This window comes from Gekko japonicus, unplaced genomic scaffold (genome assembly GCF_001447785.1).
Source record: "Gekko japonicus isolate JY-2015 unplaced genomic scaffold, Gekko_japonicus_V1.1 scaffold81, whole genome shotgun sequence".
Lineage (NCBI taxonomy): Eukaryota > Metazoa > Chordata > Lepidosauria > Squamata > Gekkonidae > Gekko > Gekko japonicus.
The window spans coordinates 851,339-877,107 of NW_015162476.1; the positions used below are offsets into that span (position 1 = coordinate 851,339).

Sequence of the window (25,769 nt, forward strand, 5' to 3'; positions counted from 1 at the left end):
CACACTGGCCCAAACGTTGTTGCAGTTGGCATGGAGTGGCATAACGTATTTGTGCTTTCACGGGAGGGGAAGGTGGCTCACCTTTTGTCTCCTCTTGGTTGGACTGGCTAGATGAGATGGACATTGCTTTCTGGATAACTTCAGCAGCTTCTGGGTAGTCCATGTCTCTCAAGGCATCAACCAGCTCTCCTATTGTACCTCCAGACACCTAGCAAGGAGAGAAAAACCATAACGAAAAACCCTCCTCGTATCAAAATTAATGTCACTGAGACAAGTTTTGCTTTCCTAATAAATGACATTGTCAGTGTTCTTGCACAGGGGCATATTTCCTGGCAGAAGACTCTATGGTTCTCTGGAATTGTCTCTCCACTGAGAAATATTAACCACAAGAGTCTTTAAAAATGAATCAAAAAGGGAATCTCAACACTGTATGTATCCATGTAGTAACATCAAAACACATATGGCCATGCTGGGATGGTGGGGGGGGGAACAAGCAGGGGAAATCTATGGTTGTCTAACAACAGGAACATGGGCAAAGATTGCATATGTAAATGTGGTGAAGTGGCAACCCCAGCAAGGGGCTTTCAAGGCAAGTGAGAAGCCGTGGTGGTTTGCCATTCCCATCCTCTCCAGAGTCTTCCTTGGGGACCCTCCATTCAAGTACCACCTCTGCTTAACTTTAGAGATTTGATGAGATTGGGCTATACCATGGTGCCTTCCCTCCCGTGCTAAGACTACAACAATCTCAAAAAAATCCTAAAAAGGGTGGATCCACCTTTATGTCCTCTTAAAAAGAAGCAACTGATCAGAGTAAATATCCAGTTTCAAGCCCCACAGACACATAGATAATATGGGACTAGCTCATCATGTGCAGAGTTGGCTGGTCCTCCATGAAACTGAGTACAATAGCTCTTGCTGACAGAGATAGGAGAAGAGCTTCTAAGGTAAAAACTGCAGAACTGAGGAATTTTACCACAAATGGTTATGTCCAACTAGAGTAGCTGTAGGATACCCAGACAGAGTAGCTATTGGCTTGATCTACTGAAGATGGAGTTACCTCATAATTATCCAGAAGAGTTTTTGATGGAGAAGGACTCAATCGGAAAGCATTGTTTAGTATCCCTAGGCCCAGTTTCTGAGCCAACATGGACCAGTTTTTGTTTAGATCAGGTACTTCAAGCAACTTGTAAAGCTGTAATTTAACATCCTCACTCAGTTCTTTCATGTTCCCTGCAAAAGGTGAAAAAGAACACATGTAATTTCCATAATTATAGGCACTGCCATTTTTGGAATATGCTCGAACACTGGCTGCACTCTTTTCCCATCACTTCTCGAATGAAAACAAATATGTTTATGTAAAGCAGACTGCCAAGGAAAACTACAAGTGAGCCTGTAGTACAGTGAGCCTTCTAAGTTCAAATCTGAACACATGAAGTTGCCTTACACTGAATCGGATTGTCGGTCCAGCAAGATCTGTATTGTCTACTCAGACTGGCAGTGGCTCTCCAGAGTGTCAGGCAGAGGTCTGTCACATCATGTACCATCTGATCCTTTTAGCTGGAGCATGAACCCACGACTTTCTGCATGCCAAGCAGATGCTCTGCCACTGAGCCACAGTCCCTCCCTGATGGATGCTGGATATGAGGTGGTTTTAAATGATCTGCTCTATTAGTCCACTTTTATCCCAACTGAAGGCAGCAATTAATTCCTGCTAACTGCTTCTGTGGGTGCAGTGAGGGTGTCATCCATATAATAAGTCACCCTTCTGAAAGGGGGGGGGAATCTTCAAAAGGGATACTTTTATATATTTTTCAATTTTTATGTCAAATTCATCTTGTGTTCACAACCCTCACCATCTAATGCCCCTTGGATATCACCTGGCCTATGCAGCTGAATAAATTACCTTGCTAGGATTGCTGTCAATTAGCTACCTGTCATGAAGGGAGAATAGCTAGGTTGTTGGTTTTAAATGTGGGAGAACCAGCCATAAGGCTGATAGTTGGTCCTGGGAAAGTTACTCTTTCTCAGCCTAAACCACATCTCACAGAGCTGCTGAAACAGTAAAAAAGAACTAAAGCACTTTGGCCAGGGAATGGTCCTATAAAATTACAATAATAATATTAAATTATATATTAGACCGATTGATTATTTGGCACTCTACAGGTTGACATAGCAGAAAAAACAGATCCAGTCTAAATTTCTGCTAAGAGGGTAAAGGCAAGGATAATAAATAGTTGGTCAGTGTAGTGCAGAAATTCAAATTCCCATTTAACCATCATGTTCATTGGTTGACCATGGACAATTTACCAATAGGGATGGGCAGAAACTGAATTATAAACTGAGATTCGGCATGAGCCGAGCCCAGTTTGTGGTTCACGAGCCTCAGTTTGTGTCCATCCCTATACTAACCTCCCATGACCCTCCACATGCCTGTTGGAGGTTCATGGGGTTAGTGGGGGGCAGCAAGAGGACTTTTAACAAGCCCTCTTGCCACCCCCCCCCGCTTTTGTAAGCAGGTGCCAATGTGGGAGTGGAGTCCAAGCAGCAAATTCACTACTTCCAAGTGAATTCACTATTTGGACTCCCGCACAGCGCCTGCTTGCAAAAGCCATTTAAAGGGAATGCTCCCTTTACATGGCTTTTGGAAGATCTCCCTCCCTCTTCCATTCTGCTGGCATCGGGGGGGGGGGGCTGCTGACAGCAGAAAGGAGGGAGGGAAGATCCACAAACCTCATGAACCTGAAATGGTTTGTGAAGCAGGGAAAGGTTGTTGCGGTTCGTGGGACTTCACGAACTGGGACGAACCTCCATTTTCAAGGTTCATGCCCATCCCTATTTACTAGCTCTCAGCCTGATCTTCCTCACAAAGTCATTATGAGGATACAGTGTGCGTGTGGGGGAGTGAACTATGTACACTGACCTCAGCACTTTAGGTAAAGGATGGGACAAAAATGTAATATGAACAGTAATGCAAATGAAAAAGAAGTTTTTGAGGGAAGAGGGAGAGAGAGAGAGCATAATGCCACTCTTCTATAAGAAGCTGAGCAAAGTGTAAGGGGCGTCAAGGGAGAGAATGGGTAGAACTATTTAAGAGAACAGGAAACTTGCAGCAGAAGTTACTGTGAAGTGCCTGGGACAGGAAGCAGCTTTCTGTACACCCATGGCAAAAATATTGTAGGTCACAGAGTTGGTATGGAACAAAAATTATTTATACCAACTCACCCAGCCTACAGTGGGGCTTACTTTCCTCCTAAACCAACCTGTACTGTACAAATGTCTTCCTGCCAACTAACCGCCCCCCCCACCTATATGTAATGGCTGAGGAAGTCTTGTTTCAATGTATCTGAAGAAGTGTGCATGCACACAAAAGCTTAAAGCCAGAGTTAAACTTCGTTGGTCTTAAAGGTGCCACTGGACTCAAACTTTGGTCTGTGCAAATCTCAGTATGCTTCAAACAGAAAATGAATTGCTTACAGTAAAAGCTGTGCATTATAGCAGGATGCAGGGTCAGACCCCCCCCCCCCCCCCCCCCCCCGCCTCCCCTCACCTTGTGTCAATAGGTCATCAGAAGCCACCTTTGACTTACAGGGTTTGCCGTTCAGGATATCATACACCTGTTTGAAAGCAGCAGGTTAGCTTGTCGTATGACTGTTAAAAATAAAATGCAACCTTCATTCTCAACTTTTATGATTCAGTTCAGTCATAATCTTTATATTGCTTAATATTTTCCTATATTCTCTTATTTTAATTCATTAGTGCTCTGTACCATTTTTTCCCCTCTGAAACTGCATAGTACTGAAAAGCCTAACTGGGAACCAGAATGAGTATTAAAGTTTCCATTGCTTTGCAACATTCGGGAATGAAAGCCTTCGGCAACATATTCGGGAATAATATCCCCATGAACATTTTTACAACAGCAGCTGCAGTTAGCAGCTTGAATAGCCCTGTCTAGCTTGATCCCATCATAGCCTGAAACGAAGCAGGGACAGTACTTCGATGAGAAACTACCAAGGAAGACTCTGCAAAGGAAGGCAATAGCAAACCACCTCTGCTCATCTCTTGCCTTGAAAACCCCGCGGTGCTGGGGTCACCAGGAGTTGGTTGTGATTTGACTGCACACAGTTGTTGTTATTAGCTGCAGTTTCCAGCAAAGATAAAAGTAGTCTGGATTTTTTGTGCCTCTTCTATCTGCCCTAAGCAGTCTGAAAATGGTGTGCTTGTCCAATAGTGGGCTTTTTCTCTCAAAAGGGCCTGGATCACAGATAACACAGACAGCACAATCTATGCCTTAAAAATGCCTGAAGAAAGTGCATGGTTGGTTTCTAGCTGTGGCTACCGTTTTCTCATTGATTTCAGAAATCTCCTTGTGTGAAGGAGGAACTGAAGATGTAACCTAAGAGGCCACAGCCTCTTGGATTTGCTTTATTTTCTCCCAGAGCTCAACTAAATCTGATTGAATAGCAGTCCAAGTGTCATGCTACTGGACTAAAGGGAGGCAGGTGTTCACCAGGTGGTTGGATTTTTGTAGAATTCAGAGTATTTTCACAAGAATGGGAAATGTACAGGACTTGAGAAGGAAGAGGTGCAAGGCAGAGACATTTGTGTGCATGCCTTTTGAAATTCTGTCTGAAACGACAGAAACCTCTAACCTCCTACCACACACACTGGAGCGGATCAGCATATGACCCTACTTATTTCTTCATTTAGATATTTCTACCCCATTCCCCCCCCCAATGGGGACTCAAAGCAGCTTACAACATCATTTGCCCCTTCTCCATTTTATCTTCACAACAACCCAGTGAGGTAGGTTGGCTGAGTGTGCATGACTGGCCCAAGGTCACCCAGCAAGCTTCTAGGGCAGAGATGAGATTCGAACCTGGGCCTCCCAGATCAGAGTCCTACATTTTAGCCACTATTATACACTGGCACCAATTGAGCTCTTTTTCTCCTTTGGCTGCCTCTCTGCCATGGCCCTATGTCCAGGGTTGCCATGGAGGACCTGGACACTAGAAGAAGAGGACAGCTGGATGGGGACATGGGAGGGACACGTGACCAGTATGCTGTGGCGATTACCCGAGGGCAGCCGGGGAAGATGGAGGGCTCCAATGTATTCTGTACTGATGCCCTTCCATCCATGCAGCTATACCAGGAAGACGATATTCCCATTTCGCCGAGCTTCCTTAAAAGTTGCCCATTATGGCAACACTACAATTGCTCCCCTTAATGAATTTTTTAAAATCAAACAATGAGGGACATCTTGGCGTGGTGTAACGGTTGAGTGTTAAGACGAGGATCCTGGAAGGCCCAGTTCTGAATCCCCACTCTGCCAAGGAAGACTGCTGAGTGACCTTGGCCTTAGTCACAACTCTCAGCCTAACTTACCTCACACGGTTACTGCCAGGATTAAATGGAGGAGAGAAGAATGATGCAGGCTGCTTTAGCTCCCCACTAGGGAGAAAGGTGGGTATAAATGAAGAAGAGAAGAAGAGATCGGATTTATATCCTGCCCTTCACTACCCAAAGGAGTCTCAGAGCGGCTTACAAACTCCTTCCCCTTCCCCTCCCCACAACAGACACCCTGTGAGGTAGGTGGGGCTGAGAGAGCTCTTGACAGAAACTGCCGTTTTTCAAGAACCGCTCGTATCAGAGCTACGGCTTGCCCAAGGTCACCCAGCCAGGTGCAAGTGGAGGAGTGGGGAATCAAACCCGGTTCTCCCAGATTAGAGTCCACGCACTTAACCACAACACCAAACTGGCTTTTGCGCAGGGGCCATGCTAATTTTCTCTGTATCGTTCCAATTTTTAGTATATGTGCTGCCGAAGCGAGCACATAAAGTAAAATAAAATAAATATTGTTATTTTCATATCAAACAAGACATTTAGGGTATTTCGCACTGGCTGCATTTCACTTTTGCACTACTTTTGCCTCCATATGATCCTGTTTGGGGGGAAGCTGCTACTGATGTGTGTAAACTGCCCCTAGAATGAAGGATTTACTGGCTTTTGAAATGTGGCACCAAAGGTCACTTGCCTCCCAGCTCGTTGCCATATCCAAAGGTGTTGCTCGAGGGACGGCCTCTTCATCTTCACTGTCTCTATCATTCCCGTCTTCTAGTTCAAACAGTGGCTCAAAGTTCTCAGTGTAGGGATTTGCACCTTAACAGTTACATGAAACACAATGGTGAAAGATCATGAACTTCCCTCACTGCCTTCCGCCGTCGGTATGGTAAGGCATTTGCTAGCAAAGGTGCTTAGCTTATTTGTTTCCACCAGGAAGGGAGACCAACTCAGAAAGTCACCTCCCATTCAGTCTGGAAGAGGCACTTACATGGAGTATTCAGAGTGGCAGGGCTTGAAGGAACATATAACAGTAACACTCCCGCTCTCGCCACAGGAGGGCGCTTGTGCCTGTGCAAGAGGCGGTGGCAGAGGGAGGGGCTTACTGGACAGTATCTTACAGTGAGGTTCTCCAACCTACAGTAGTCCCCAATGGCTTCCCTACAGTAGTTTCTTCTAGATTAATAAACAGGTAAGACCCCCAGAGAAGCTCCATGCCATCTATGTGTCTTAATTTTAATTAGCCAGTTACTTAGGACCCTGACCTGGATGGCCTAGGCTAGCCCAATCTTGTCAGTTCTCGGAAGCTAAGCAGTCATCCCCGGTTAGTACTTGGGTGGGAGACCACTGAGGAAGTCCAGGGTTGCTATACAGGGGAAGGTAAACCACCTCTCCTGTCTCGAAAACCCTACGGGGTCACTGTAAATTGGCTGCGACCTGATGATGCTTTCCACCGCCAGTTACTTAAGGCTAAGGGCATACTCAAAGGGAAGGAGATAAGTAAAGTTCTCCTGGGCAGGTCCCATTGAAATGTGCAATAAATACCCTTTTGCTCAAGCTTTGTTGCATATTTGAACAGTGACGAGAGCTCTTCCCTCTTAGGAAATGCTATTGCACATAGTTTTGTTTCTTAATGTGAAAGGTTAGATGAGTCAGCCCTTTAGGACTCCACTGCTGAGCATTATCAAGAGTCACCCTTTTAAACCCCAAAAATATTAAATTATGATACTGGATCTGAAGAAGACAAACAAACAAACGAGTTTTATTAAGAAAAAGGTGGCCTTAATGAAAACCCTTTAGTTCCTCAAACTCTTTTTGTTGCATTCCCCACTCTTCCCAAATCAGATTCTTCTGGATGGAGGGCTCTATCGTATTTAGGTTTCTTATTGCTACCTCTTTTTTTTTTAAAGAACAAACAAACAACAACATCTTTTTGAATGCCAAATGTAGCCCCCCCATTCATGCTGTCAGCTGTCTTCAACCAGTAGGGGGCGCTCTAATGCCACAAGTTGGAAAATCTAACTTTAGTCCAACGGAGTACAATTATATATACATTATTTGTGCTTGCAGTGGTAAAGCCTCTGACTGTGATTGCCTGACCTGACATCCAGTTACTTAGGAAACAAAGCAAAGCCCTTTCCAATCCTGAGTGTGTGAGGGAAGGGAAATTGTCAGTTTAGCTGTGATTATCACAATAGACAGCTGAGGATCATGAAAAGGTATTAAAAACAGGAAAGCTAAACAGCAGGAAATCCAGAGGAAAGGAGGATGAAGAGCAGGCAATGGGCCAAGAAAGAGGAACATGGGGCCGAGAACGAGACTTGCCAGAGGAGACAAGGAACTGGGAGACGAAGCAGCTGTTTAAGAGGGGGGGGGGGGTCTGAAGAAACTTCAGCATATTTAAGGATCAGGCTACTATTGAAGAAATAGAGAAAGATGTACTACAGGGACTGGTTAACAGAAAGGGCAGCTGAAAGAAGTGGGACAAAGGCAACGACTTCAAAAATGGTGCTAATGGAAAAAGTAGGGTGAAAAAAGTCTCACATGGGCCTAGAAGCAGGAAGGAAGTGAGCAGCAGACTAATGAGGGAGCCACGATGACATATCGTAGAATTGCTAGATCTGTAGGCCCCGACACGAATTCAGTTTCAGTTTATTAGGTTTAAAAGCCTATAGGCCATACACCATAAAAGTTAATTTTAACCTTTTAAAAGGTTTTAGACATTTAAAAAGACTGTATAACAGAAATGTGCCATATCTATTAGACAATTATTGCACAGAGTACTTAGCAGAAGTCTCTACCTTGCAGATTTGGAAAAGGAAGAAAATTTTAATAGCCATTTCCTCAGGAATGTCTCTCTCACAATTGCATGTTTTAGGCAACAAAAAAAATATACAGGCAAGTGAGTCTATAGTTGCTAATGGGCAGTCATGAGATCCCTCATGGATCACTGCCTTGTCGTGGTGATGGGGCTTGCGTGGTTCGATGAAGTTGTGGGCTATGCCATGGAGGGCTACCCAAGACGGACAGGCCACAGCAGAGAACTCAGACCAAGCGTGATCCCCTGGAGAAGGAAATGGCAACCCACTCCAGTATTTTTGCCAAGAAAACCCCATGGACAGTATCAAAAGGCTAAAAGATATGACGCCGGAAGATGAGCTTCTCAGGTCGGAAGGTGTCCAATATGCTACTGGGGAAGAGCAGAGGGCAAGTACAAGTAACCCCAGAAAGAGTGAAGCGGCTGGGCCAAAGCCGAAAGGAAGCTCAGTTGTCAATCCTAAAAGAAATCAACCCTGACTGTTCCCTGGAAGGCCAGATAATAAAACTGAAGCTCAAATACTTTGGCCACCAAATGAGAAGGGAGCACTCACTGGAGAAGACCCTGATGCTGGGAAAGATTGAAGGTCAAAGAAGACGGGGACGGCAAAGGATGAGATGGTTAGACAGTGTCATCGATGCAACGAACATGAAATTGAGCAAACTCCAGAGGACGGCGGAAGACTGGAAGGCCTGGTGTGATCTGGTCCATGGGGTCGCGAAGAGTCGGACTCGACTGTGTGACTGAACAACAACAAAAGTCACAGTAGCTTTGACTTGCTGGGATGCCCTGAAAACGACCCTTCATCTGTGCAGATGGGAATGCATTGCAGCATGCCACCATATATGCGCTTCTCAACTTAGGGACGGATAGCGCATACAAATAGTGTGGTACGTCAAATTTGATGGAGTATTTAATCCCCACATAAGGTGGTGAGCACTTGCCTGTGGCATCCCTTTGTAATGCATTCCAGTCACGCTCCATTAATTTAATGTTCAGCACCATTCTAATTTTAGATGTTAAGTTCCCTGTTTTATGTATGCCTAGTTGTTTAAATTTTGTGTCCACAGCATTATTCCATCCTTGCCAGTGTCAATCTTGAACTGATAGAGAATTCAAAGTCGGAAGATTTTCAGCAGTCAACAATCTATATTTATAGTTGACTATAGCTTTCCAAATCAAAGTCGAGATGTTTGGTAACCCTAACTCTAAACATTTATATATTTATCTATTTAATTTATACCCTGCCCTCCCCGCGAGCATATCACTGAGGAAGTGATATGGTGGCAGAGATAAAATTTTATGAAAAAAGTTTAATTCCTGACAGGAATTCAGCCAGTTGGCTTCTCTTGTCACTGAAGGAGCCCTGTGATATAGTGATGGAACCAAGAAGTAGTGGTGACAGGGCTGAATTTCTCAGTGGGTTAGGCTATCCAGTAACATGAGCCGGGGAGTGATTCAAGCCCTTTAGTCTGCCAATGGTCTCTGAAATACATTAACAGTGATTTTTTTCTGTCCATGAGGACCTGTTCTTCCATAGCCAGCCATGGGTCTTACCTGCAGCTTTGAGAAGTGCTGTCAGTTTCGTAGAACCTCTTCCAGCTGCTATATGAAGTGGAGTGGTTCCATCATACGTTGTGCTGTCAACATTGGCATCGCCCTGTTTGTAAAAAATCCAGGTTAACCTAGTATAGCTATTGCCTCCAAAACATTTTTCAATCACACCAGAGGAAAAAGAACCTGCAGATAAATGAAGGCCTGATCCAAAACTCAATTGAATTGGTGCTCCCAACAGAAAGTACAGAAGGGAGTGGATCAGGGCCCCACAGTATGCACTGTGTATTCTTGAATACCAATATTGGTTTTGTATTGGGATTCGGGTAAATATTCAGGAAACTCGAATTTATTCAGCTTCATTATACCTTATAGGGACCATCCCCATAGGGTATAATGGAGAAAGGATTAAAATCTTAAATGCTTGCTGAGTTCACTTGTAGAGTTGTGCCAGCGGCAAGTGAACTCAGAAGGCATTTAAAGAGACCACAGTTTCTTTAAATGCCTTATAGCTGCGCCCAAATAAAGGCCGAACATATTGGCTTTTATTCAGGCGTGGCTATTTCTGATCTTTATTCGGCTGAATAAATACCCCCAAAATACCTTATTGGTATTTTTTGGGTATTTATTAGGCTCGGTATATACTGAGTGCACACCCCTAGTTACAATCCACAGAAATTAGAAATGACAAGTTTATTCATAAACATGATTATCCCAAGGAAAAACCTGGATGATGAAATATAAAGGGCATAAACATAGTCAATAATTTCAAGAGCCATTTGTATAATTTTTAATGATTTCCATGCCCTAACCTGATCACATCAGATCTTGGAAGCTAAGAAGAGTCAGCCCTGTTTAGTACTTGGGAAGAGACTCTGAAAGTCTCTTGCCTTGAAAACACTATGGGATCACCATAGTTTGGCTACAACTTGATGGCACTTTTCATACACACATTATTTCTATATACAAGTATATAAGTGCACAAAAGATTCTGTCATAACATTAACACAGTATCTAACAGTATGGCCCAAACACAGAATATCAAGGATGGCTTAGGAGAGCAGCCATGAAAATGACTGTCCTGAAAAACCTGCACCTTTTATATGTAGTGCTTCCAATCCAGAAATCAGACGACTATACTTAATTATTGAACAAAGAGGATTACCAACTGAATCTAAGAAGGAAGAAAAGAGTCAAGAATAGGTTTACCTAATTTTACTGAGAGAAAGATGGGACTATCAAATATCCAGAAAAAGAGAAGAGATTGGATTTATACCCCGACCTTCACTCAGAGTCTCAGAGCAGCTTACAAACTCCTTTCCCTTCCACTCCCCACAACAGACACCCTGTGAGGGAGGTGGGGCTGAGAGAGCTCTGACAGAAACTGTTCTTTTTTCAAGAACAGCTTCTGACAGAACTATGGCTTTCCCAAGGTCATCCAGCCAAGTGCAAGTGGAGGAGTGGGGAATCAAACCTGGTTCTCCCAGATTAGAGTCCACACACTTAACTACTACACCAAACTGGCTCTCAAACCCACCTACCACTTTCTTACATAAGTTCAAGGGTTTGATTCTCTGTTGTTTGTAGCATGCAAGAGTCTTTGACAAAAGAAAGAGGTAGACAGGTTATCTTGTTTTTATGCTGCCCACGTAAAGCAGGAATCAAACTTTGGCTTACAGGATGCACCTGAACAGCATTATTGCTGGCTTTGACCTGTGGGCTCTGCTGCCTACTTTGACTTAGGTGGGAGGATTACAATGAAGAAGAGCAGTCCCTCCTTTAAAGAAGAAAGGAACCAGAGAAAAGTTTTTGCCCTCATGGTGTTCACCTCAAGGAGAAGGCAACCTGCCAAGGAGATATTTCCTTGTTCAACAGCCAGGTGCAAGGCAGTTCTCCCAGATTTTTGTTCCTGGGCGTTGACGTCAGCTCCAGCAGCAATGAGGCGTCTGAGACATGACACGCTATTAGCCATTACAGCCAGGTGGATAGCATTCAGACCTGCGAGACAGAAACAGAGCGCTGTCAGATCATAAGGAAACTCCATGCTACATGGAGCATCAGAAGGGGGGGGAAGGTGTGTGCAGAAAACGCAAAAGGAGTGTCATAGCGTTAGAAAGTCATTTCACCAGACACGTGAAGTGAAATAGCAGCAAGCAGATGAACACACACATTTTTTTTTCAATTGTGGGTTTGAAAGGCCACAAAATGCAACAGGGATGACCTGTGATATTTTTATGCATATCTTGGAAAGTATACCAGATAAGCAGAGTGAACAGAGAGATAAGAGAGCAGTCATTGATGATGCCTACCTAGATAAGTTAAGCAATTTAACACCTATCGTGTGCTGGAAGTTTATACACCATGCATTTAAGAATGTAAGAAGAGCCTGCTGGATCAGGCCAGTGGCTGTCTCACACAGTGGCCACCCTTAGAGGGGAGGGGGAAAGGAGCATAGAGTTTGAGAACCACCCCTGCTGCCGCCTCCCAGCACTGGTACTCGGAGGTCTGCTGCCTCTGTAGATGGAGGCTCCCTTCTGTGACCACGGCTAGTGGCCACTGATGGACCTCCCCACCATCTGATGAAGGGTACTGCAGTCCATGAAATTTGGTTGTCCTCGCCATTTGGGCCCAGACAAGGCTTGGACAAACCATGAGTCTACACTGAAGAAAATAACTAGGACTTCTGATAAAATGATACCATACCATGATATGGCCTGCATAAACCACTAAATACTTAAAAGATTAACGAGAAATTCTTAAATCCCCCATGAGATGTTTTCTTACCTTCACTGTTAGGAAGGTCTTTCATCAGAGATGCCTCTTTGTGATGAAGCAGAACGTTCAACACCTTCTCATCCCCTTGATTGGCTGCCAGGTGCAAGACCGAATTCCCATGCCGATCCAAAAGAGTCACATCCGCCCCACCTCTCAGCAAGGCTTTTACCCCTCCTGACTGCTTTGTGATGACAGCCAAGTGTAGAGGAGTCTGTTTAGAAAGAAGAAAATAACTAGAAACGAATATCAAAACACTAGTCAAACAGGTGTACGCTAATGAACAAACAACTAAAAAAAATCTACCCAGTGAAAATTCAACTTGATCACAAATCCAAATTGATCATCATGAGAGATGACTCCCAAGATGCATTCAATATATGACAGGTTGAAGAAGATGAGCAGATTTTTATACCCCGATTTTCTCTACCTTACAGAGTCTCAAAGTAGTTTACAATCGCCTTCCCTTCCTCTCCCCACAACAGGCACCTTATGAGGTAGGTGGGGCCGGGAGAGTTCTGAGAGAACTGTAACTGTCCCAAGGTCACCCAGCAGGCTTCATGTGGAGGAGGAGTGGGGAATTGTAGAATCACAGAGTTGGAAGGGGCCATACAGACCAACCCCCTGCTCAATGCAGGATCAGCCTATAGTATCCCTGACAAGTATTTAACCAGCTACTGTGGAGCTCACCACCACTTAGCTGAATCCACCGTTGCACAGCTCTTACTGTAAAAAGGTTTTCCCGAATATCCAGCCGGAACCTTCCTGCCCTAAATTTAAACCCATTATTGCGAGTCCTATCCTCTGCTGCCAACAGGAACAGCTGCCTGCCCTCCTCTAAGTGACAGCCCTTCAAATACTTAAAGAGAGCAATCATGTCCCCCCTCAGCCTCCTCTTCTCCAGAGGAGGAGATTGTTGTAATGTGTTTTATGTGGGGATGGCTTTGAAGGTTGTTCAAACATGGTTCTCCAGATTAGAGACCGCCGCTCTTAACCACTACGCCACGCTGGTTACATGATCTTCCTAGCGAAGTTATATTTTACTTATTTGTTAGCAGTTCTATGCCAGCTTGTAAATTAATTCTAGAAGTGGCTCATAGTGCAATAAAATCAAAATCACTAGCAATCAGATTCTAGGCAGATCAGAAATTACAGCAGGCCCATATACAAGGCCCAACAGGTAAGAAAGTCCTGCCTCTACTAACCACCACCATCTCAAAAGTGGAGGACACACAGAACACCACTGTAATGGTTGGGCAGGTTCCTATGGGAGCAGGCAGTCCTTCAGATACACCAGTCCCAGGCTATTTAGGACTTCCAAGGTAAGAACCGGCACTCTGAACTGTGCTTGAAAATGAGCTGACAGCCAGCAAGTTCTTCCAGTACCGATCAGATATGTTCCTAATATCTTATTTCATCGACACCAGTGTCCTGGATCAACCAAAGTCTCTTAACAACCTTCAAAGCCACCTCCCACATAAAACATTGCAACAATCTAACCTGGTAGGGATCAGAGCATGGGTAACTATAGCCAAGCCATGCTTTTCCAGGAAAGGGCATAGCTGGCAACTCAACCAAAGTCAGTTAAAGTGACTACATGCCACAGATGTTCTTCCAGAATTTTGCAACTTGCCACCCTCACCAGGACATAGATACAGGTGAAGCCTATCCTTCCACATGGCATTTGCATGTCTGTGCACCTGCCAACAAGTAATGGGAGCCGCCCATTGGTTGCAATGACTTTGACATCTTCAAGCACATAGAGTTATCACTCTCAAATAAATGTTGGAAATAACCTTGGAGTCTGTTATCTCTACAGATCCTGATTACAGAATGGGATCTGAGCGTTCAAGGACTATAGACCAATGGAGAAAGTCAGTCGAAAAGCTGACCAAGTGTAGCAGCTAATCTGGCTGGGTCTGTCTGTCTGATACTTGACATTTGAATAACCTGCCCTTGAGATCTTTTCAGTACCACCCATCCAAAAGTAAGCTTCCTGCTACAAAAAACGCATGAATGGCATTTCCATCTTAATACTTCTGACATGACAAGCCACACTGTCAATCCTGTTCCTGATTGTTAAAATCTTGGTCTAAAAAAACCCCATACCCATAAGGTTGCCAAGAAAACACACTAACCCAAGCAGTAGAAAAGAGTAAGAGTCCAGTAGGCCCTTAAAGACTAACAAAATTTGTGGCAGGGCAGGAGCTTTCATAAATCATTGCTCACTTCTTCATGTACAGCTAGAATGGGAGTCCATCTGTATACTGGAAAGTGGAGTGATTTCAGATGCCAAATGACATTAGCAGGCAAATGACAATAGCGGGTGCAATTGGATTAGGTGTGATATGCAGAGAGGTAGGAGGGCATGGAGAAATCAGCATTGGTACTGAGACGGGAAACTGAACCAAGACAACCCAAAGAACTACAGGCTGAACAGGAAAGTAGAAGTATGCATTAAGAAACTAATTGCCTCATGTTTGCTTACATCTGAGTCTGTTCTCACTACCACTGTGTCCCCAAACACATACCTACCTTAACATCACACAAATTAATTGCTCGGATTTCAACAGACATTTTAAAAAAAATGTCTACATTTAATTCAGCTATGAATGACAGCAAAGTCGCCAAAGTAAGGCTCATCCTCCCCATTTGTTCCATACCTGGTAAAGGTCATTTCTCACATTGAGAACATCATCGGCATTGAAGTCTGCTATCACTTCTAAGAGGTTTCTCAGCAGTTCCATGTGAAGATGAATAATTGCTAAGTGAAGGACACTGGCATTGGTCAAGCGGGGAAAAAAGAAAAAAAATTGAATCTAAGTTGCAAAACAGTGAACAGGTAGGGGAAGAGTTTATTTATTCGATTTATTTACCGCTCTGACCCCGAAGGGTCTCTGAGCGGTTTACTGGTAGTTTCAAATACACTGGGAGTTACATTTACTTACTGTGAAATATGCTTTGTTAGAGTTTTTTGCAGCCATGAACATGTGCAGAGGCCAGGATTGGTCCTGTTGGGCTTACTTTTCATGCATCCTCACAAAGTTGGAACACAACCTATGCACAGAGGCTCTGTTCTAACCTTCTGATGAATGCATCATGCATAAGGTGGAAGGGGAGGAAGACAGAACAGTCCTACTTCCATCAATTTGTACCTATGGATACAGTCGCAAGAATAAGGCTACAACTGACAAGATATGTATTTGCCAATGGTAAACAGATTGTCAAAGGTGTGTGGGAAGAATACCTACAGAGCTCTGCTTTAATGCTAAGAGTTTCAAAGGCAGAAAATGGTAGTTTGCAAAGTGTTCACTGCTTCACCATTTTGCAGGGAAGCAATTAGAATTTGCATAATTCCTAGAGTTGGTCCTAAGACCCACCCAATAAATTATTTTTCCTGTGGGGATTTCCCAGTTGTTGGGCTGGCCATTACTGTTCTTCATTTTAACACAGAATGTGAGTCAGTATTATAAGACTCAGAAGGGTAACTGGAAAAAGTAATATGTAAGGGAGGGGGGACATGTAAATTGTGGGGAAAATACAATTTTACAAAATCCCATTTTCTCTGGCTCTGAGTATCGTGATCTCAGTTTCTAGGATAGTACTGATTCCTATTTAATCATTGATTCAGTATGTAGAAAAGGTAAAGATATCTAAATATTCATGAAAATGCATTACTTCCCTAACCCTCCACACACATACACATACAAATACTTAATGTGTATCCTATTGATTCAGTTTGAAAATTTCCTCCTTCTTGGTGAAAGTAGTTCTGGACTTGCTATTATACACCTCCTAGAGTGCCTCTTTTCTCCCTTCTTTCCTTTGCACAGGTCAACCAAACAACAAGTAAACCTCCCAGAGAATTCTAGGATCCAATAAACTAGAAGTCTTCAAGAACAGACCAACCTAAATGGTTTCTTTTCACCCTTCAGTGGTGTAGTGTGGGTTGCCAGCGCCTGGGGCAAGGCAAGTATTGCGCCTCCTAACCTGTGGACCTGGTTCGTAGCCCAATGCCTCTCCGGCGGTGAGGACAACCTCCAGAGCCACCTTGGGTCACCCTGGGTCACTTGGCTGAGGGCATGACTTTGCATTGCCTCCTTCCAGCTTTGGTCCACGGGGCATCCAGCAAGGCTCATCGAGCGGGAGAGCGCCCCTCGGCCAAGTTGCTCCTTTGGGTGACTATCTGCGAGGGGAGGAGTTGGGCTGTTTAAAGTTGGTTGGCAAGTGTTTTCAGACTGGCTTACACTGGGAGATTTTCTGTATGAAGGCGAGGGCGTGCTACTTTTAATTATTACTACTTTTTTTTTCTTTTGAATTTTTGCACCCCTAAGAATTTTGTGCCCGGGGCGACTGTCCCTGTGGGCCCCCCCCCACGCTACACCACTGCCTCCCTTCTCCCTACATAGAAGCATAGGAGAGCAAAGATCAGGACCTTCAGAAAGTAAAGATTTGACCCATGATGACAAGGGGCTTCTACTCCACCCACCAATAGCTGGACTATAAGTGCGGCTATATAAGGTCATACCAAGGTCTATTTACTCTAGCTATCCATTTCTAATGGCTTACGGGATTTCAAGAGGCAAGAAGAAATGACCATTCTCTGACTTCCCTTATAATCCCAAAGTAAGAGATACACTGCCTGTGAACATCAAGGTTCTGTTTAACTATGATTGTTAATAGCTGATGACTACACATCATTGCTGAGATCTAGATTCCATTTAGAATAGACCCATGGTTGACACGGATAAACACTGGGCTTTGCCTGCTTACATGACCACCTCTCTTTGAGCATCACTGGAACAACATGGGAAGGAGGCAAAAGGCCCCTTCATAATGTATGAACTGGGCCTGAAGGACAGTGCATCAGTATCCAGCATTTGTGTTGTGCACTTCCATATCCGTTCACCCAATTCTACCCATTACAGAAGTATTTTCCAGACTGAGACATGCTATGTTGTCCTGCACAGAATATAACTGGATGCAAAATAAATACCTCTCTGCCTCGGGGGGTAAAGGGAATAAACAAAACCACAATGGAAAATGCTTTAAATCAGTTTGCTATTTTATGCAATTAAGCCTCATGCTGCAAAACCCAGATTACAGCTCTATCAATTTTCTTTCCCAAGAAGTGGATTTTCTGTAGATACAACTTGGAGCTGTAAAGTAAGTGGGATGGAAGCTACACCACTGATAAACATTGAATCACACACGGCATGTATATTCATGTCACTACATCCTATGTTAGCCAAGTGGCTACGTTACCATCAGAAACACTGGATTGCACAGGCTCTCTTAATTGCTCAACAAATTATTTTAAGAGTTTGAAAATATAGGTTCCCTGGAGCTTAACTATTCTAACTGCCAATTAAAAATAATGTTACTTCAGAAATAAATGCTGTGTTTGTAGATATTTGCAAGCTCTTTTTAGACAACTTTGCCTTGTAGGCATCAATCTATAGCAGTTGGCTAAATACCATCTCCCTTTTCCCTCCTTCTTTTCCAGCCACTGTTGGAATAATAGGCAGGTTAATACGATTTCATTGTCATTTATACTCTCTACACATTTGACATAAATTATATACTTGATACAGTGTATTTGATTCTATCAGCAACCCCATGGCCTAATTATTTAAAGCAACTAATTTAAAATATTAAAAGAAGGCAGATGTCCAAATGAACCCAATTTTTAAAAACTCTTTTATTGCTTCTGCAAAAGTCTTATTTACTTTAATGTGTTTTCAGGGAAAAAGAATTCCACAACTGCCATTGGGCCTTACAGTACAAATTTGAAGGTGTGGTCAAGGGGACGATCTGCATTGAGCTTAAAGATCAGCCTGCCCTCCTACATATTCTACATCTAATTATCTCTCTCCAAACATTTCCTCTTAGTCAAGACAGAAGAACCAGATCAAGAGGCTTAGCACGCAGCAAATATCTACAGCTATGTTGCAACATATGCCTTTGAGCAAGGGTATATGAACAAACGTCTTCTCTCAAAGAAGGGAATTTCCCATCTATGAGGAAAAACACACACGCACCCCATCCCAGTTCCAGCCAACGCCGTTTAGGCAAGCAGGGCACTGTTATAAGTGACGAGATATTTAGGCAGTTTCTGTTGGACAGAGAGTAGAGAATGGAGGGCTTTGCTGAGGGGAGCGCAGCTGAATAAGAATTCGAGCAGAATTTGGAATGAACGAGACCCAGCAGCTGAACCAGGTTAAACTGGTCCAATAAATAGAAGACGACGAGGATGAAGAGTTTGGATTTATACCCCGCCCTTCACTACCCAAAGGTGTCTCAGAGCGGCTTCCAAACTCCTTCCCCTTCCCCTCCCCACAACAGACACCCTGTGAGGTAGGTGGGGCTGAGAGAGCTCTGACAGAAACTGCTCTTTTTCAAGAACAGCTCTTATCAGAGCTACGGCTTGCCCAAGGTCATCCAGCCAGGTGCAAGTGGAGGAGTTGGGAATCAAACCCGGTTCTCTCAGATTAGAGTCCGCGCACTGAACCACTACACCAAACTGGCTCTCATATAAAGGCGATAAGGCTGACAATAGAAGCTGGAACCTTTTCCTCAGGGCTGCCTGATGTTGTACGGGTGTAGTTCATTCATCAGTTGAAGCTTTTGCCGACTGAACACGTAAAGTTGCCTTGGTGGTGGTGGAAAGTGGCATCAAGTCACAGCTGACTTATGGCGACCCCTTATGGGGTTTTCAAGGCAAGAGATGTTCAGGGGCGGTTCGCCACTGCCTGCCTCTGCATCATGACCCTGGTATTCCTTGTCAGTCTCCCATCCAAAAACTAACCAGGGCTGACCTTGCTTAGCTTCCAAGATCTGATGTTAGGCTAGCCTGGGCCATCCAGGTCAGGGCGAAGTTGCCTTACAGCAAGTAGAATTATTGGCTCATCTTTCCTGTCTACTCTGAATAGCAACAGCTCTCCAAGGTCACAGATAGACAAAAGCTCTTTCCCAGATCCTGCTGCTTGAGCACCTTTGTTTATAAAAATATTCATACCCCCCCTTTCCTTTGTGGCTCAAGGTGACTTACAAATCCAAATTTTAAAACATGCCAAAGACATGAAACCCTAACTCCCCTTCAGAATGCCTACAGCCTACACTCCATTAAGAAGAAGAAGATGCTGCCGAGTCACAACTGACTCATGGGGACCCCCTCCACAGGGCACTCCAGGCAAGAGAGAAGCAGAGGTGCTTTGCCATGGCCTGCCTTGGCACAGGGGCTCCAGTCCGCCTTGATGGTCTCCATCCAAGTATGAACCATGGCCAACCAGTGTTCCCTCTAAGCTGAGTTAGTGTGAGCTAGCTCACAGGTTTTTAGCCTCCGGCTCACACATTTTTGTCTTCGCTCAGGAAGGATAGCTCCAGAGCAAACTAACTTATGCAGCAGCCAAATTGCTTGCTCACAACTTTAATGCCAGTAGCTCACAAAGTAGAATTTTTGCTCACAAGACTCCATAGCTTAGAGGGAGCATTGCGGCCAACCCTGCTTAGCTCCCAAGCTACAACGAGCTCAGGCCAAGCAGAGCTATCCAGGGTGCCACATGCCACTAAATGCCTTAGCAAATAAAATGGCCTTAGAGGGCTTCCTAATAACGACTAGAAAGGGCACATACACACCTGACCCACTCAGGGAGCCCATTCCACAGGGTGAGATCCACTACACAAAAAGCATGGTCTCTGATTGATGCCATTTGGGAAGACCCTGATGCTGGGGAAGATTGAAGGTCAAAGAAGACGGGGACGGCAAAGGATGAGATGGTTAGACAGTGTCATAGAAGCAACGAACATGAAATTGAGCCAACTTCAGAGGACGGCGGAAGACAGGAGGGCCTGGCGTGTTCTGGTCCATGGGGTCGCAAAGAGTCGGACTCGACTGTGCGACTGAACAGCAATAAAAGGGGAACAACCAGTAGAGAGCAACCTGAGATCCATAGCTGGCACACAGGGACATAGAGAGAGAGAGTGTGGATCTTTAGATATGAGGGTCCTAGGCCCATGAAGCCCTTTAAAGGTCATAACCAGCAGAGTGAATTGAATTCAGAAACAAAGTGGAAGCCAATATAGATGTTTTAAGATTAGCAAGATGTGTTCCTATCAGCCAGCCCCTCATGACAGTCAGGCTGCCACATTCTGAACCAGCCAGAGTTTCTGGGTTGTCTTCAAGGGCACACGGCAGTAATCCAAACACATTAGAGCACATTACGAAAATCCACATTACGGTTACAGAAACATGGATGAAGCATGGCCAGACCACCTGAATCTAACAAAGGAGACAGTTGGTGAACCAAATGTGGCTGCTAAAAGACATTCTTAGTCACCATAGCAACCTGCTTTTCAAACAAGAAGGCTGGGTTCGTGACCATCACCAGGCCCTGAACCTGCTCTGCAAATGCCAACTCTAGGCCATCCCACCACAAGTCCATCCAGTTCCACCAAAGCATCAGCCTTCCTAATCAGCATCATCTGTGTTTTGATTCAAATTCTGCTTGTTTTGCCTTAGCCACCTGACCATGGCCTCAAAGCGCTGGTTCAAACCTGAGATGGATGTATCTGGACGGTTAGTAATGAAACGTGTGTCATCTGCATATTAATGACATCCAACCCCAAAGCTCTGGACAGTAGCTTCACATAAATACTAAGGGGCATGTAAGACAGAATGGAACCCTGGGCTACCTCACAAGACAAATCCCTAACTGCCGATTCTGGTTCTCTGGTGGGAGCTCTTTGCAGCTGTTCAGACAAGACCAAAACCACTGAAGAGCTAATTCTCTAACACCAACTCGATATTGCAACCAATGAACAAGGGCAGAATGATCAACTGTGTCAAAGGTCACTGAGAGATCTAAATAACAACAACAAGGATGATTCTCCTCTGTCCAGCTTTAAACTAAGATAGTCTACCAGTGCAACTGAAGTAATCCTATTTAACTAATGATGCCTGTAATTTAGGATGCAAAGTTTCCATGGAGCTGCCAGTTGTCCCTGTCAGAGGCCTGATTCTGCATCCACTTACACTTTATCGAAGAGACCAATGACCTAAACACTGTGTTCCAGGGAGAACTCAGGCTCTTCAGAACTTATCAGGACAAGCTTGCAAGAAAACTATCTTGGTTTTTTTTTGGTTACCAGTCTTGCTCTGCAATACGCAGGTATATTATAGAGGTAAGTCATAGTTCACATGGGGCAACAGTGAGGCCCAACAAGCAGGGTAGCATTCCATGCGAATTGAGTGTACATCCTAGAGCATTCCCCCCCACCCCAGTGATGAGAATCGTCTACAGTGCATGGCAGGGATTCTTCTGCAGATGATATGATTTTGAAAGGGTTCCATGAACATAGAAAGTTTGAAAAATACTGCAATAGAGGCTAAAGCCTCGCAGCTGGGTGAGTGCTTTGCTTCCTTCACACTAGTTCCCAGCCTATATTGCCGCACAGCCTCATCAGACAGTTGGGAACTGGTTGGCTTTTGGGCTGAGGGCATGAAATTGCTTGTGAATTGGAGGGAGACAACTAGGGGTTCCCTGGAGCAATTACTGTACACTTAGGCAAGGAATCCTGTGACAAATTATGCAAGCTAAATCTCCAGGAACAGAAGTTGTCTGGGTCCTACTCCTACGATGGCTTTCACAGGGTGTCCTGAGATGTTGAGTCAAGCTACAAGTGAAGATGGTCATGGGTCCGTCCCTTGGCTGCTGACACCATTTTAGAAGCATTTAGAAGAAGATATTGGATTTATACCCCACCCTTCACTTGAATCTCAGAGTGGCTTACAAGCTCCTTTCCCTTCCCCTCCACACAATAGACACCTTGTGAGGAAGGTGGGGCTGAGAGAGCTCTTTCAAGAACTGCTCTTTCAAGAACAGCTCTGACCGAACTATGGCTTGCCCAAGGTTATCCAGCAGCTGCAAGTGGAAGAGTGGGGAATCAAACCCGGTTCTCCAAAATTAGAGTCCATGCACTTAACCACTACACCAAATTGGCTCTCATTTACAGTTCTTTAAAAGTTACTACAAGGCCCTAATCTGGATTGGGGGTGTGCTGAAAGCCCCCGTAGGTCTTGTTCCCCACCTGCACCCTTTCAAGGGCAGCAACAGCCTCCCCCCCATGGCTGGTTTGGCACCTGAAAAGGTGCAGGGGTGGGGAGAAACGAGAGCTCCTGGGGCCATCCCACCACATGCCTGATCTGGATTGGGGCTGCTGGGCAATCTTTAAAGAACTACAAATGCTTCTAAAATGGTGTTAGTGGCCACAGGATGGACCTGTGGCTGCTGACCCTTTTGGAGCTCCCCAAAACAAATATTCTTCCTGAACTTCTAAAGGTGACCCATCTCAAGTTTGGGCAGCTCATCATAATCTTCCCCTTTCTTCTCATTCATCTTTTCAACAGCTCTCTGAGCCATTTCCATTACCTTTCAACCAAATAGCTCTTGAAATAAACACATTCTGAAAACAACAACAACAAAGAACAGCTTGTTGGGGTCTATAAAAGCAGAAGGCATGCTGGAAAAGGCCTAGGATGAGTTTTATCTGATCTACAAGGCAAAAGGGGTTCAGGTGCCAGAAAGACGCATCCTGTTTTGAAATGTTAGATGAGTCAAATCATCATCTCTCTGTCTAAATGAGAAACACCAACAGCGTATGAATCATAGCAATGTAGCCTCATTTTGGAACTGCTACTTTCCCTTTAATGCATCATATCAAAAGTGAGAAGCCATCTATAAATAGAACAATATGACATTCATCTCTCCAGCATCAACATAATAAAAAAAAAAACATAATGAAGAATAATAATTTTCAATGATAACTTCAGAACAAAAGAACTCTTTCAATAATTTGAGGAATTACCTTTTCCACTGGATATAAAAACAGTCATCTATCCTTTTATAGAAAAAGCAGGAATTACAGACTTACTTGTCACCATTTTCATCCTGGACTGTGGTCAGGTGCCGCTGAACAGCCAGTAGCATCTTCACGTCTCCCGTTACTGCATAGTCAAAAAGAGCATTGGCATGACGCTTAGCAAGCTCCATAGCCTTCTCCAAAAAGAAACTATCTGTAGAGAGAGAAAAAAGGGGTCATTGTCACACTCACAAAATTGCCCAGTGTAAGAACCAAATTCTACCGTGGTATATATGATGGTGCCCTGAACTGGATAGCCCAGGACAGCCCGATCTCGTCAGATCCTGGAAGCTAAGCAGGGTAAGTCCTGGTCAGTATTTGGAAGGGAGACCTCCAAGGAACACCAGGGTTGCAAGACAGATTCAGGTCATAGCAAACCACCTCCTAACATATCTTGCCTTGAACACCCTACGGCAGGGGTGGCCAAACTTGCTTAACGTAACAGCCACACAGAATAAATGCCAGATGTTCGAGAGCCGCAAGACATGAACAAATATTACACACACGTTTTTATTGGAAAATATGCAACCACAGAACTGCCACAGAACTGAAGAATGGTTTTTCTATACAGTTTTTCTCTCCAATGTGGAGCCAGGAATTGGAGGGGGATCTTAATGAAGCCAGGAGCATGTGAGGGATGCCCCCCCCACTCTGTATTAGAGGTGTGTGTGACTCTTAGTCAAATTCTTGTTTTGATTGACTTGAATGGTGTATTTCAATAATTTGACCCATCAAGACACTAGCCTTAAGCGTCTCTCTGAAGTGAGGACTGTCTGACCTTTGGCAGTGAGAACAAGGAACTTATGGGATATACTTGCTGGGGAAAAACTCCATTTGAAATTTGCTTTTTATTAACATTAAGTTAGACGGTGTGAAAGAAACACAAGCGGCTCCTGAGCTGCGGTTTGGCCACCCCTGCCCTATGGGGTCACCATAAGTCAGCTGTGACTTAATGGGAAAAAACCGACATATACGGCAGCGTCAGTTGACTGAAATCTTCTTGCCCTTGGGTGCCCATCAACCCCTTTCTAAGTGCCCACCAAGTGTTTCAAGAAAGTGGGTGGGGCCAGGTGGGGCATTTGCCCAGCAAAGCTTCTGATGGGCCATTGGAGAGTTGATTAACTTTGCAGATTTTTGAAAACATTGCTTTAGCAGCAGCTGCTACCACACTCCAAGGATCTTCACTGTGTGTCTAGCTCCACCTTCTGCAGCAGCCATTTTATGGCAGCCATTTTGTGATGGTACCTACCATGCTGTGTCAGAAGGTGCCTGCAGGACTCAATCAAGTTAGGGACCCCTGTGCTAGAGGACTCCAGTCCCAAGCATTCTGAATCTGGCACTTTCTCAAGAACGGCAAACAGAGATCTAAAGCAAGGTTCCAAAAGTCCCTCCAATAAGTGACGGGAGCTGGCAAGCAGGAAGTACCTCATGAAACAGGCAACTCTTGCTGAACGGTCTTGGAACCATTATTGCTGTTTTGGAATGGCTGTTAATCTGCATGCTCTCGGAATGGTGACCCCCCCCCAAATTCTTTGCAGTATATAATACTTTGATTCACAGCACTGATTACCCACAAGCCCACTAGTGTGGGACCACCCTTAGGAAGGAAAAGCAGGAGATGAATTGAGGATTTAGTTAGTGGCTTAAATGATCATAACTTAAATGAACTCATGAAGCTGCCTTATACTGAATCAGACTCTTCATCCATCAAAGTCAGTATTGCCCACTCAGACTGGTAGCAGCTCTCTGGGTCTTAGGCAGAGACCTACTACCTGATCCTTTCATCCACTGCTACCATGGAATGAACCTGAGACTTTCTGTATTCCAAGTGGATGCTGTACCACTGAGCCACAGCTCCTCCCCAGCTAATACTTCCTGCCTGCATTTTAAACACAAGACATGAAGCTGCCTTATACTGAATCAGACCATTGCTCTGTCAAGATCGGTACGGTCTACTCAGGCTGGCTGTAGCTCCCCAGAGTTTCAGATGGAGGTTTCACATCACCTGCCATCTTTTAGCTGGAGATGCCATGGACTGAACCTGGGACTTTCTGCATGCCAAGCAGATGCTCTACCATTAAGCTACAGCCCCTCCCCAATGAGTTATGGGAAGGCCATTAAGGAAACAGTTAATATGTAATAGAATTTTAAAAACAGCCAACACAAATTTAATTCCACTTAGGTAGTACAAGACCATTGAATGTGTTCAAATATCTCTTAGAATGCTTTCCTAAGCCATGTCCCAAGCTACAAGAGAAAATGGCCAAGGTAATATGTGAAACGGGGGTATCTTCATATGAGACATGGAAGCAGACACTGGAGGAAGCATGAATGACTCACAAATCCTTCCTGACCCCCATGTTTTCAG

General features: G+C 44.4%; 1 protein-coding gene across 1 annotated transcript in view; it reads right to left on the minus strand.

The window, feature by feature from the left end:
• The window catches only part of NFKB1 (nuclear factor of kappa light polypeptide gene enhancer in B-cells 1), a 69,090-nt gene that overhangs the window by 2,095 nt on the left and 41,226 nt on the right, over positions 1–25,769 (minus strand). Inside the window, exons 14-22 of the mRNA XM_015405769.1 lie at positions 23,414–23,555; positions 15,145–15,259; positions 12,494–12,695; positions 11,538–11,707; positions 9,713–9,815; positions 6,032–6,156; positions 3,548–3,614; positions 1,058–1,230; positions 82–208 (exon numbers count right to left, since the gene is read on the minus strand). Coding sequence (XP_015261255.1) covers positions 82–208; positions 1,058–1,230; positions 3,548–3,614; positions 6,032–6,156; positions 9,713–9,815; positions 11,538–11,707; positions 12,494–12,695; positions 15,145–15,259; positions 23,414–23,555 — 1,224 coding nt within the window. The remainder of the gene's footprint in view (positions 1–81; positions 209–1,057; positions 1,231–3,547; positions 3,615–6,031; positions 6,157–9,712; positions 9,816–11,537; positions 11,708–12,493; positions 12,696–15,144; positions 15,260–23,413; positions 23,556–25,769) is intronic.